Here is a 13,762-nt window from a genome sequence, read left to right as displayed (position 1 = left end):
TGGGCATGGTGGCGCATGCCTGTAATCCCAGCTACTCGGGACGCTGAGGCAGGAGAATCGCTTGAACCCAGGAGATAGAGGTTGTGGTAAGCCAAGATTGTGCCATTACACTCCAGCCTGGGCAATAAGAGCGAGACTCCATCTCAAAAAAAAAAAAAAAAAAAGATATAGCTAAGTTCAGTGTAGACAAATATATAAATATATAGAGACAGAAAGTAGTTTAGTGGTTACTTAAGGCCAGTAAGGGAGGGAGGAAGAAGTGGGCAGTAACTGCTAATGAGCATGAGGTTCCTCTTGAGACAATAGAAATGTTATAAAATTAGATTGTGGTGATAGCTGTACAACTCTGTAAAAACACTAAAAACAAATGAATTATCAATTAAACTGGGTGAAGTGGTATGGTATGTAATTATATCTCAATAAATTTGTTTAAATAAACAAAAAAGATAAGATTATCTGCAGCAGATCTTTTCATTCAAATAGTTACTTAGCAGGCACCCAGGGGATCTAAAACATTCAAACTATAAAGCTAACTATTTAAAGGAAAACAAAACTGTTTGGATGTGCCTAATGTTATTACTTGTAAGATACTTATAACAGATAACAACTCTTACCCATATTGGCCAATAACCCTGAAATTGCTTGAACATCAGCTCCAAGAAAGACATCATTCAGAGTCGAAACTACTGGCAAACACAAAGTATGAACACGAATTCTTCTTTCGCCTTTGGGGAAAATACACAAACAACAGTGAGGGGCAACTATATAAAACAAAAGATTATGTTAAAGTCACTTGGAAAAATCACTTCTTAGCTGGGTGCAGTGGTGCATCCCTGTAGTCTCAGCTACTCCAGAGGCAGAGACAGGAGGATCCCTTGAGCTCAGGAGTTTAAGTGCAGCCTGGGCAATACAGTGAGACTCCATCTCTTAAAAAAAAAAAAAAAAAAAAAATATATATATATATATATATATATATATATATATATGAATAACTTCTTTTCGATTTAGAACCAGGTAGTATAGTTACATAGTAAGCAGAGACAGTATCAAACGTTTTATACTGGCCAGACACAGTGGCTCACACCTGTAATCCCAGCACCCAGCACTTTGGGAGGCTAAGGTAGGAGGATTACCTAAGGCCAGGAGTTCAAGACAGGGCTGAACAACATAGTAAGACCCTATCTCTATTAAAAATAAATAAGTACATAAATATTAAAAATTTCATCCTTTTTTTTTTTTTTTTTTAGAAACAAGGTCTCATTCTGTTGCCCAGGCAGGACTGCAGTGGCACAATCATAACTCACTGCAGCCTCAAACTCCTGGGCTCAAACAATCCTCCCTACTCAGCCTCCCAAGTAGGTAGGACTACCAGTGTGTGCCACTATACCTGGCTAATTAAAAAAATTTTTTTTAGAGACAGTGTCTCACTATGTTGTCCAGGCTAGTCTTGAACTCCTGGCCTCAAGTGATCCTCCCCAGTCAGCCTTCCAAAGTGCTAGGTTTACAGACCACCACACCTGACCCTACTTCTTTTAATTTTTTTTAACTATAAAATTCTTTTCATTCAGGTTATTACTAAATGGACAGGGATCGCATTCAAATGACAATAGCTAAATTTTTAAAAATCTCTTTTTTGAACTTTTTAGTTGGTTTACTGCTTTTGGTAATGAAAATTTTGAGGGCTGGGCCCAGTGGCTCATGCCTGTAATCCCAGCACGTTGGGAGGCAGAGGCGGGCAGATCACGAGGTCAAGAGATTCACACCATCCTGGCCAGCATGGCAAAACTCCATCTCTACTAAAATTACAAAAATTAGCTGGATGTGGTGGCGCACACCTGTACTCCCAACTACTCGGGTGGCTGAGGCAGGAGAATCACTTGAACCCAGGAGGCAGAGGTTGCAGTGAGCAGAGACTGCGCCACTGCACTCCAGCCTGGTGACAGAGTGAGACTCTGTCTCTAAATAAAAAAATAAATAAATAAATAAATAAAAATAGCAATTTTAAGTTAGCACACATAAGATATGCTACATGTATTTTATAGCCCGTTTTGACTTTGAAATCCAGACAATATTTGAACATTTGAAATCCAAAAAAAAAAAAAAAACAATTTACCTTTGCTGGATGTATACAAGAGTGCTGACTGAAAAGAAACCAACTGAGTGTCAGTAAGACTCTCTTCCACTGACATCTGTACTGCATACCCAGCGTCTGGGTTGACGTTAGGCAAAGACAGTAAGTCGGTTGACCTAACAAAGAAGTTTCCATGGAAAGTATGAATGGAAAGACCTAGAAGAGAAAAAGGTAACAAAATTATTTTTATATACCTACATACTGATATTTACATTTTATCCTAGTTACTTATCAGATTGGAAAAAAGTAAAGAAATCTAGATAATACACAGTACTTAGTGAGGTTAAGGAATAACAGATGGCTTTTGAAATGAAGGTGGGGATACTAATTTTCAAAAAACATTTTTGGGTCAGGTGCGGTAGCTCACGCCTGTAATCCCAGCACTGTGGGAGGCCAAGGTGGGTGGATCACCTGAGGTCAGTTTGAGATCAGCCTGGCCAATAACATGGTGAAACCCTGTCTCTACCAAAAACACAAAAATTAGCCAAACATGGTGGCAGGCGCCTGCAATCCCAGCTACTCAGGAGGTTGAGGCAGGAGAATTGCTTGAACCCGGGAGGCAGAGGTTGCAGTGAGCTAAGATTGCGCCACTGCACTCCAGCCTGGGCGACAGAGCAAGACTCTGTCTCAAAAAGAAACACAAAAAACATTTTTGGACGATAATTTGGCAGTATCTATCAAAATTCTAGATACTTATTTTGACTTTAGCAATCCCATATCAAAGAATGTGTCCTACAGATATACTCATTTAAGTGCCAAATTCACACATGCAGAAAAATTTCAAGTAGACTGGTGTGTCACAGCAAAAAAATTTAGAAATACCTTCAATGGGTATCAGTAGAAAAACTAGGCCAGGCACAATGGCTCATGCCTGTAATCCCAACACTTTCGGAGGCTGGGGCAGGCAGATCACTTGAGGTCAGGAGTTCGAGACCAGCCTTGGCAACATGGTGAAATCCTGTCTCTACTAAAAATACAAAAATTAGCCGGGCATGGTGGCACACGCCTGTAGTCCCAGCTACTCGGGAGGTTGAGGCAGGAGAATCGCTTGAACCCGAGAGGCAGAGGTTGCAGTGAGCCAAGATCGCGCCACTGCACTCTAGCCTAGGTGACAGAGTGAGACTCTGTCTCAAAAAACAACAACAACAACAACAAACAAACAAAAAACTAAACTGTGATTTGTCCAGTCTGCTGAATACTAGGTAGAATAGGCAGAAGTTTAAATTAATGTGATGGATTTATATGATCTAAAATTAATGAATCTTCAAGGTTTATTGAATAAAAATACATACAATATGTCACTTATGTAAATCGACCATAAGATACATTTTCCATGGAGATGTACCTAAGTATGCAAATGTATAGGAAATTCGGTATATACCAAGTGATATATACCATTTTTAATAAGAAATTCTGATATATACCATTTTTAACTACATAAAAATGAAGTGAAAGTGTATGTGTCACATACACATGCAAGCTGATACAGGAAGACTTTAGCTTTATCAATAATGTTTTTATTTTTTACAAGAAAAACAGATGCACATGTTGCTTGTGAAATAGAAACCAACTTAAAAACAGTAATCAGGATGAAAAAGAATGCTGGGCATGGTGGCACGTGCCTGTAATCCCAGGTATTCAGGAGGCTGAAGCAGGAAGATTGCTTAAGCCCAAGAGTTGAAAGCAAGCCTGGGCAACATAGTGAGACCCTGTCTCTTAAAAAGAAATATACAACATTAATAAAGAAAGAAAGAAAAAGGAGAATGTGGGTCTGTACATATAAAAATAGAAAGGTTTTCAAGATATTGTGATAAAAATAAAAAAGCCAGGTATAATTCCTCACTGCTTTTATTTGAAGTTAAGGCCAAAATATATGTTTATAAATGCCATGGGAAAGTTTCTGAAGGGTATATGATTAACTGTAGAGTGGAACAGACGTTATGCTTGAGTTCTCATTTTATATCTTTTTGTACATTATCTTTTCTGTGTTAACTTTTCTAGAGTATGTATTTGATCTGTAGTGAATTTATCATAATAAAATAAAAAGAGAAACCTAAGCAAGCTAACCACAAAGCTTTATTAAATTAAGCACTCTAGAAAGAGGGTGGCGGGCTGCACTGGCTCACACCTGTAATCCCAGCACTTTGGGAGGACAAGGCAGGCAGATCACGAGGTCAGGAGTTCGAGACCAGCCTCACCGACATGGTGAAACTCCATCTCTACTAAAAATACAAAAATTAGCTGGGCATGGTAGCACGTGCCTGTAATCCCAGCTACTCGGAAGGCTGAGCCAGGAGAATCACTTGACTCCGGGAGGCGAAGGTTGCAGTGAGCCGAGACTGCGCCATTGCACTCCAGCCTGGACGACAGACCGAGACTCCGTCTCAAAAAAAAAAAGAGGGCAAAGGAGTTGCCTGGCATATCCCAAAGCTGTTTATGCAAAATAAGGTACATATAAAAATAGCCTCTGTCTTGACAAGTAGAAAAGGTCTTAAAAGCACATTAGGATGTACACTTCCCTTAATTTATAACAGGTATCTGCAGAAATAAACATTTTTGAGGTCTGTCAGTCTCCAATGAATGGGATCCAACAAATATACCCTTTAAAACATAAACACTAAAAAACTATTAGGTACTCACTTCGACAGCATGTATACTAAAATTAGAACCATACAGAGAAGATTAGCGTGGCCCCAGTGCAAGGATGACACGTAAATTCGTGAAGTGTTCCATATTTTAATTAAAAATTATAAAATAAAAACTAGGCCAGGCATGGTAGCTCATGCCTGTAATCCCAGCACTTTGGGAGGCCGAGGCGGGTGGATCACTTGACATCAGGAGTTCAAGACCAGCCTGGCCAACATGGCGAAACACCACCTCTACTAAAAATACAGTCCGGGCGCAGTGGCTCACGCCTGTAATCCCAGCACTTTGGGAGGCCGAGGCAGATGGATCACGAGGTCAGGAGATCAAGACCATCCTGGCTAACATGGTGAAACCCTGTCTCTACCAAAAATACAAAAAATTAGCTAGGCGTGGTAGCAGGCGCCTGTAGTCCCAGCTACTTGGGAGGGTGAGGCAGGAGAATGGCGTGAACCCAGGAGGCGGAGCTTGCAGTGAGCGGAGATCGCGCCACTGAACTCCAGCCTGGGCAAAAGAGCAAGATGTGGTCTCAGGAAAAAAAAAAAAAAAGTAAAATAAATAAATAAATAAAAACTATTAGAATTAATAAATTCTAATTATAGTGAAGGATAGATAAGAGAGACCTTCATCTTGCTCATGGTTTGACCAATAGATTTCAATGTGTAATGGAACAGGTTAGTGGATCTTTATCTTTTTTTTTGTTATAGATTTCATATAAATAATTTTTCCATTGAAAAGAATATTATTATACTGGGCGTGGTGATTCACACCTGTAATCCCAGCACTTTGGGAGGCTGAGGTGTAGGATTGCTTAAGTCCAGGAGTTTGAAACCAGCCTGTGTAACAGAGTAAGACCCTGTCTCTACAAAAAAATTAAAAATTAGCAAGGCATGGTGGCATGCGCCTGTGGTCCCAGTTATTCGGGAGGCTGAGCTAAGAGGATTGCTTGAGCCCAGGAGTTGAGGCTGCAGTGAGCTATGATCATGCCACTGCACTCCAGCCAGGGGGACAGAGCAACACTCTGTCTCCAAAAAAAGAAAAAAGAGAGAGAAGAAAGAAAATTACCGCTCTACACCCCATTACAGAGCAATATTTATTTAAATAAAAACTCAATCTGTGCTCCACACCCCCTTACAGAGCAATAATATTTATTTAAATAAAAACTCAATTTGTGCAGCAGCAATGGAAAAAAAAAAAAACCCACCTTAAAAAAAAAAACCCACCAGGTTGATAATGTGGAGAAATGAAAAACTAAAAATAAGAGTACAGGCCGGGTGCGGTGGCTCATACCTGTAATCCCAGCACTTAGGGAGGCCAAGGCAGGCGAATCACCTGAGGTCAGGAGTTTGAGACCAGCCTGGCCAACATGGCAAAACCCCGTTTCTACTAAAAATACAAAAATTAGTCAGGCGTAGTGTCAGGCACCTGTAATCCCAGTTACTCAGGAGGCTGAGGCAGGCAGAATTGCTTGAACCTGGGAGATGGAGGTTGCAGTGAGCCTAGATCACACCATTATACTCCAGCCTGGGCGAGAGAGTGAAACTCTGGCTCAAAAAAAAAAAAAAAAAAAAAGAAAGAGAGTACAAACTAAGAGATCCCCCACTTTTGGAAATAAAAAGTTGCACAGTGAAAACATACTTGATGCCACTGTACAATTAAAAAATGGATAAAATGGGCCAGGTGCGGTAGCTCATGCCTGTAATCCCAGCACTTTGGGAGGCCGAGGCGGACGGATCACCAGATCAGGAGATCGAGACCATCCTGGCTAACACGGTGAAACCCCGTCTCTACTAAAAAATACAAAAAATTAGCTGGGCATGGTGGCAGGCGCCTGTAGTCCCAGCTACTTGGGAGGCTGAGGCAGGAGAATGGCATGAACCCAGGAGGCGGAGCTTGCAGTGAGCTGAGATCGTGCCACTGCACTCCAGCCTGGACGACAGAGCGAGACAGTCCGTCCCAAAAAAAAAAAAAAAAAAAAAAAAAAAAAGGATAAAATGGTAAAGCTTATGTTATATATATTTTACAAGTAAAAAAAAAAAGTTTAAAAGCAAGATCTGTGGCTGGGTGTGGTGGCTCATGCCTGTAATCCTAACACTTTGGGAGGCTAAGGCAGGAAGATCACGTGAGCCCATGAGCTTGCAACCAGCCTGGGCAACATAGGGAGACCCAGTCTCTACAAAATAAAAAATAAAAAATTAGCCAGGTGTGGTGGCTCACACCTGCAGTCTCAGCTACTAGGAAAGCTGAGGTGGGAGGATCACTTGAGTCAGGGAGGTGGAGACTCCAGTGAGCTGTGATTGCACCACTGCACTCCAGCCTGGGCGACAGAATGAGACTCTCTCAAAAAAGGGTCTAGGCTGTGTGCGGTCACTCACACCTGTAATCCCAGTGCTTTGGGAGGCTGAGGTGGGCAGATCATCTGAGGTCAGGAGTTTGAGACCAGCCTGGCCAACATGGTGTAACCCTGTCTCTACTAAAAATACAAAAATTAGCCGGGCATGGTGGCACGCACCTATAATCCCAGCTACTCGGGAGGCTGAAGCAGGGAGAATCACTTGAACTCGAGAGGTGGAGGTTGCAGTTAGCCAAGATTGTGCCGCTGCACACCAGCCTGGGCAACAGAGCAATATACCATCTCAAAAAAAAAAAACAGGACTCTATCTTCTTCTTTTTTTTTTTTTGGAGACAGTGTTGCCCAGGCTGGAGTGCAGTGGTGTGATCTCTGCTCACTGCAACCTGACTCCCAGGCCAGGCCCCAACAATCCTCCCACCTCAGCCTCCTAAGAAGCTGGGACTACAGACGTGCACCACCACGCTCAGCTAAGTTTTTGTATTTTTCGTAGAGACATCATTTTGCAATGTTGTCCAGGCTCGTCTCTAATTCCTGGGCTCAAGCGATCCACCAGCCTTGGCCTCCCAAAGTGCTGGAATTACAGGCATGAGCCACTGTGCCCAGCCAGAGATAAGGTCTTTTTTAAAAAACTGAGATAATTCACACACCATAAAATTCTCTATTTAAAAATATATAAGTCAGTGCTTTTGAGTATATTCTCAATAGGCCCCCCTTTTTTTGGTTACAGTGTTTCTTCTCTCCTCTTAATTGCATATTCCAGAGTAGGCAAAGTATCTCAGAAGGGCAATCTTATAAGACCAGATAAAAACATGTATATTTACTGAAACCAAAAATATTATTTAGTCCTACGCAAAAAAAAAATATTCCTACCTTTGGTGCACCGAATCCTCATGACTGCCTCAAAGCCAATCTTCCGAGTAAGGTATCTCTGTAGTTCCTTCTGTAATTTCTGTACTTGGACTGGGTTGTGCTGATGATGGTAAGAGGGATAGTAATAGACACTACCTGCTGAATACCGAGAAATACAACCTGGAAGAGAACACACACTGTTTTAAACTGTGCCGTTAACTATTTCTACTACACCAAAGTAACTAAAGACATTGGAATCAATCTTTCTTTAACTTTCCAAGGTAAACTACTGTCAGAAAGGAGATTTTATTCCCTTTTTTTGAGACAGAGTCCCATTCTGTCACCCAGGCTGGAGTGCAGTAGTGATACCATGGGGCTCACTGCAGCCTTGACCTCTCCACCTCAAGCACTCTTCCCACCTCAGCCTTCCAGGCAGCTGGGACCGCAGGTGTGCGCCACCATGCCTGGCTAGTTTTTTATTTAAAAAATATACATATTATTTGCAAATACAGGGTCTTCCTATGTTGCCCAGGTTGGTCTCAAACTCCTGGGCTCAAGCAATCCTCCTGCACAGGCCTCACAAATTGTTAGGATTACAGGCATGAGCCATCATACCTGGCCTGCATTCCTTTAAATAGTAGAATAGAAATTTCTCTATTACTAAATGTTTAGAGTAGAAGACTATAAGGTTTTTAATAGACTAAACTGACTGATTAACTTTCCCAAGGGCATATATATGCTTTAACTTTGTTCTATATTTAGAACACTATCATATAAGGACCATTTTGATATTCATTTAACGGAAAAAAAAATCATTACGAAGAACTTACCCAGAGAAGCCAAATCAGAATACTGTCCACTGAGAAGGAATAAGTCAACAGCAACTTGCTGACCAGAACAGTCCAAGGCTAATTTCTTATAGAAGTCAGTGGATGGTGTCATGTGTATATCCTATTTATAATAAATTATAAAGAGACATTTTAAAAAATCATTACATTGTCATAAAATCTAAATACACATCTACATACATCATGATGTTAACAACAATTGCAATTATTTCTGGGCATTCTACAAAGTCCTTTTCCTTTGTGGTACTACTTGATTTTTCATTAAGAAGCAAGTACTGCTTAGGAATTTTCTGTAAGTTCCAGCCAGGTGTGGTGGCTCACACCTGTAATCCTAGCACTTTGGGAAGCCAAGGCGGGTGGACTGCTTGAGCCCAGGAGTTTGAGACCATCCTGGGCAACATGACTTTATTTATTTAAAAAAAAAAAAAAAAAATGGCCGGGCGCGGTGGCTCACGCCTGTAATCCCAGCACTTTGGGAGGCCAAGGTGGGTGGATCACGAGGGCTGGAGATCGAGACCATCCTGGCTAACATGCTGAAACCCCGTCTCTACTAAAAATACAAAAAATTAGCCAGGCATGGTTGCAGGTGCCTGTAGTCCCAGCTACTCGGGAGGCTGAGGCAGGAGAATGGCATGAACCCAGGAGGCGGAGCTTGCAGTGAGCTGAGATCGCACCACTGCACTCCAGCCTGGGCGACAGAGCGAGACTCCGTCTGAAAAAACATATATATGTTTTTTAAAAATTTTCTGTACGTTTTTTTCCCTTTATTTTTAAAAAGAAATACATCTACTATAATAATTTCATAGTTGGTAAAGATTTTTTTATTGTAACTAAAATATATTAAATGTTCAGTATGCTGGAAACTGTTCTAAACAATTCATATGTAATACTTACTTAGTCCTTTCAATTACCCTAAGAGGTAAGTGCTATCATTTTCTTTTTTTCTTTTTCTTTTTTTTTGAGATGGGAGTTTTGCTGTAGTTGCCCAGGCTGGTGTGCAATGGCACGATCTCAGCTCACCGCAACCTCTGCCTCCCGGGTTCTAGCGATTCTCCTGCCTCAGCCTCCCAAGTAGCTGGGATTACAGGCATGTGCCACCATGCCCAGCTAATGTTTTTTGTATTTTTAGTAGAGACGGGATTTCATCATGTTGTTCAGGCTGGTCTCGAATTCCCGAAGTTAGATGATCCGCCTGCCTCGGACTCCCAAAGTGCTGGGATTACAGGTGTGAGCCACCACACCTGGCCACTATCATTATTTTCTTTCTTTTTTTTTTTTTTGAGACAGAGTCTCACTCTGTCACCCAGGCTGGAGTGCAGTGGCGTGATCTCAGCTCACTGCCTCCCGGGTTCAAGCAATTCTCACGCCTCAGCCTCCCAAGTAGCTGGGACTACAGGTGCACACCGCCACCCCCAGCTAATTTTTGTTTTTTGTTGTTGTTGTTTTGAGACGGAGTCTCACTCTGTCGCTCAGGCTGGAGTGCAGTGGCACAATCTCAGCTCACTGCAACCTCCCAGGTTCAAGCAATTCTCCTGCCTCAGCCTCCTGAGTAGCTGGGATTACAGGTGTGTGCCACCAAGCCCGGTTAATTTTTGTATTTTTAGTAGAGACAGGGTTTCACCATGTTGGTCAGGCTAGTCTCGAACACCTGAACTCGTGATCCACCCACCTTGGCCTCCCAAAGTGCTGGAATTACAGGCCTGAGCCACCATGTCCGGCCAATTTTTGTATTTTTAATAGAGATGGGGTTTCGTCGTGTTGGCCAGGCTGATCTCGAACTCCTGACCTCAGGTTATCCGCCTGCCTCACCCTCCCAAAGCACTGGTCTTACAGGCATGAACCACCACACCCAGCCATCTTTTTTGTTGTTGTTGTTGTTTCCCAAATTGGAGTGTAGTGGCACGATCTCACTGCAGCCTCCTGGGCTCAAGTGATCCTCTCACCTCAGCCTCCAGAGTAGCTAGGACTATAGGCTCTCAGCATCACACCTGGCTAATTTTTTTGTATTTTTGTAGGGACAGGGTCTCACTGTGTTGCCCAGATTGGTCTCAAACTCCTGAGCTCAACCAATCCTTCCATCTCAGCCTCCCAAAGGGCTGGGACTATAGGCACAAGCCACCACACTTGACCCTTTATTTTCACCTTATATATAAAGAAACAAAGGGGCAAAGAAATTAATTTTTCAAGTTCTCAAGTGTAATAAACAGTGAGACTAGGCAGTCTGACTCCAGGAATGATACCATACCCAGTATAGTACACAGGTCTCTCTTTCATAATCTTTTGGGAAATACGGGTCTCAAAAACCTTAAAGTTTATGCACACAAGGTGCACACAAGCACCTTGGCCATCAATGTACCAAATACAACTATTCTTTTTCTTTTCTTTTTTTTTTTTTTTTTGAGACGGAGTTTTGCTCTTGTTGCACAGGCTGGAGTGCAATGGTGCGATCTTGGCTCACTGCAACCTCCGCCTCCCAGGTTCAAGCAATTCTCTTGCCTCAGCCTCCTGAGTAGCTGGGATTACAAGCATGTGCCACCACACCCAGCTAATTTTTTTTTTTTTTTTGAGACGGAGTCTCGCTCTGTCACCCAGGCTGGAGTGCTGGAGTGCAGTGCCGCAATCTCAGCTCACTGCAAGCTCCGCCTCCCGGGTTCACGCCATTCTCCTGCCTCAGCCTCTCCAAGTAGCTGGGATTACAGCGCCCGCCACCACGCCCGGCTAATTTTTTATATTTTTAGTAGAGATGGGGTTTCACCGTGGTCTCGATCTCCTGACCTCGTGATCCGCCCGCCTCAGCCTCCCAAAGTGCTGGGATTACAAGCGTGAGCCACCGCGCCCAGCCAATTTTGTATTTTTAGTAGAGATGGGGTTTCTCCATGTTGGTCAGGCTGGTCTCAAACTCCCAACCTCAGATGAACTGCCCAACTCGGCCTCCCAAGATGTTGGGATTACAGGCGTGAGCTACCACGCCCAGCCAAATAAGACTATTCTTAACTGGTCAATCAGGTTCTCTTTGTCCCTATCAAGCATATTCTGTTAGTCTCCCAGACTATCTCTCTGAAGGCAGGCTGAATTGCTAGTGGCCTGCTAAAGATACTAAAAATTAAGGAAGGGTGAATCAGGTAGAGAAAAATGTAACAAAATAAAAATGTCTACATAAAAGTTAACTTCCTTATAGTCCCTCCTCCCAACAATTGACAAATAAATTTAAAGAAAAAACAAGTTCTATGGTCACAGGGATGGAACACCAGCATAAACCTTATCAGACATTTCATGACTCTCTAACCTTAGCAGATGACCTGTGGTTTGGTTCCTCTCGTGGTTTCAGGGCTCCCACTCCAAGAGTTGGGAGTTGTGTTTGAAAGACAGACATTCGACCACCAGTTGGAGACATCAGCTTAAAGGCAGCCTGCAGTGCAGGACCCAAGGCACTCTGGGTCTCCAGAGTCTTGGTAAACATTTGTGGCAAAGTTTTCAGTAAATCTTGCACGAGCTTGTAAAACAAAGCAAGAAAACTCAAGAGTGTCATAATTAAAAATTTATTTCACATTAAGTCAGTATCTCATACAATAGACAAGACATTGAGTCATGATGATGGTCAGAGAATCTACAGACACTAAACAATGAAGTTGGTCAAATGACAAGAAAGCCATTTTAAGTCAACATTATAAATTGGCAAGCAAGACAAATCAAAGTTGGGCCTTACAGTTCTTGCACATGCAGTAGTCCAGCAAGACTATAAGTCCAAAATGTATCCAAAAGAACCATCACAGTTTAGAGATTTGATGTATTTTAATGCCATGAAATATGGCCTTCTCCATCACCTCTACATACTTTATTCTTGTAAGTTCCAAAGTGAGTTTAGCTCTTCCCTGTTGCAAATCTAAGATATCCAGTAACTTTGCCAACTAGTAATATCACTACAAAAGAAAAACAACTACCTTTACAGGTTAGGTTGTACAAATAGAGTTAATGGGGAAAAAAATACTTCGCACTATGGCACAGTCACCATTGCCAACAGCAGAGACCATAGACTTGCTAGTTAAAATGTTACCCCTACGGCATATATGCATGTACAGGGTAGACAACATCCCCCCTTCAGACACATTCTGTTCACCTCTCACTGTATTATCTCATGGCAATTTCCAGGCAGGTAATAAGAGTTTCTTCTGAACTGACCCCAATGACACTCTGTGAATCAGAAAAGCAAAGGGCACTGAAAGCAGCCTACCTAATGTGCTTCTATGTAGTGACCAGAAGCTTTATCTCAGCAACCCTCCCAACTTCCCAAATGGCTGGCAAGACAGATTTCCTTCAAGTGTTCCTCCTTTATGGAATATGCTTATTTTCTACCCTACTACAAATAACTTGCTTCATTAGACTTAAAAATGATCAGCTCAAGGTTGAACTCAAGAGCTGTTCATCTAATTATAAGAGCAAATATAAAATGCTACATATCTTAGAAATGTCACAGAAATAATCAAAATTTTACTTAAAGTTCATTTCAAAAACATATTCCTTCAATATTTCAATTAAACATGTCAGGTAGGAAAATGTGCCTTACCTCTTTACTTTCATTTAAGTTTACTAATAAGTTCTCTGGCATAGGTATAAAAACATCTGAAAGAAGAAATACATATTTATTTTAAACAAAATGTAATAATTAAAAGTGTGCCAAATATATAACACTAATGCAATTAACCACCCCCTTCCTTAAAAATAAGCCACCTCCTCCACTATTATAGCACTGTTTACATGTGTCCAAAGAGCCACCAAAAAACCACAATGATACAGGTATCTACTGCAAATTTTCTGCTTCTTGTCTGCTACCTTGTAAAAGGTACAGCCTCCCAATTAGAAAATATTTATCTGGGCCAGGTGCAGTAGTACACGCTTGTAATCCCAGCACTTTGAGAGGCCGAGGTAAGTGAATGACTT

The 13,762-nt window shown here is 41.8% G+C and overlaps 1 protein-coding gene and 1 non-coding gene across 3 annotated transcripts in view; one reads left to right on the top strand and one right to left on the bottom strand.

Moving 5' to 3' along the window:
• Nucleotides 1-13,762, bottom strand: part of SEC24A (SEC24 homolog A, COPII coat complex component) — a 77,852-nt gene that overhangs the window by 19,297 nt on the left and 44,793 nt on the right. Inside the window, exons 12-17 of one of the 2 annotated variants that reach the window (XM_003829270.7) lie at nt 13,389-13,444; nt 12,111-12,317; nt 8,807-8,927; nt 7,998-8,156; nt 2,114-2,287; nt 615-725 (exon numbers count right to left, since the gene is read on the bottom strand). In XM_003829270.7, the coding sequence (XP_003829318.3) occupies nt 615-725; nt 2,114-2,287; nt 7,998-8,156; nt 8,807-8,927; nt 12,111-12,317; nt 13,389-13,444 (828 nt within the window). Of the gene's footprint in view, nt 1-614; nt 726-2,113; nt 2,288-7,997; nt 8,157-8,806; nt 8,928-12,110; nt 12,318-12,347; nt 13,016-13,388; nt 13,445-13,762 lie in introns of those variants that run through there. The other variant, XM_008954645.6, reaches the window with a different exon arrangement.
• On the top strand, nt 4,764-4,870 carry LOC112439884 (U6 spliceosomal RNA). The gene has a single exon (XR_003028114.1). It is a non-coding gene; the product is annotated as a U6 spliceosomal RNA (small nuclear RNA).

Source organism: Pan paniscus, chromosome 4, assembly GCF_029289425.2.
Source record: "Pan paniscus chromosome 4, NHGRI_mPanPan1-v2.0_pri, whole genome shotgun sequence".
In the NCBI taxonomy this organism is placed as follows: domain Eukaryota; kingdom Metazoa; phylum Chordata; class Mammalia; order Primates; family Hominidae; genus Pan; species Pan paniscus.
Note: the sequence above shows the minus strand (reverse complement) of the source record. Positions and strands in the feature narration are given on the sequence as shown.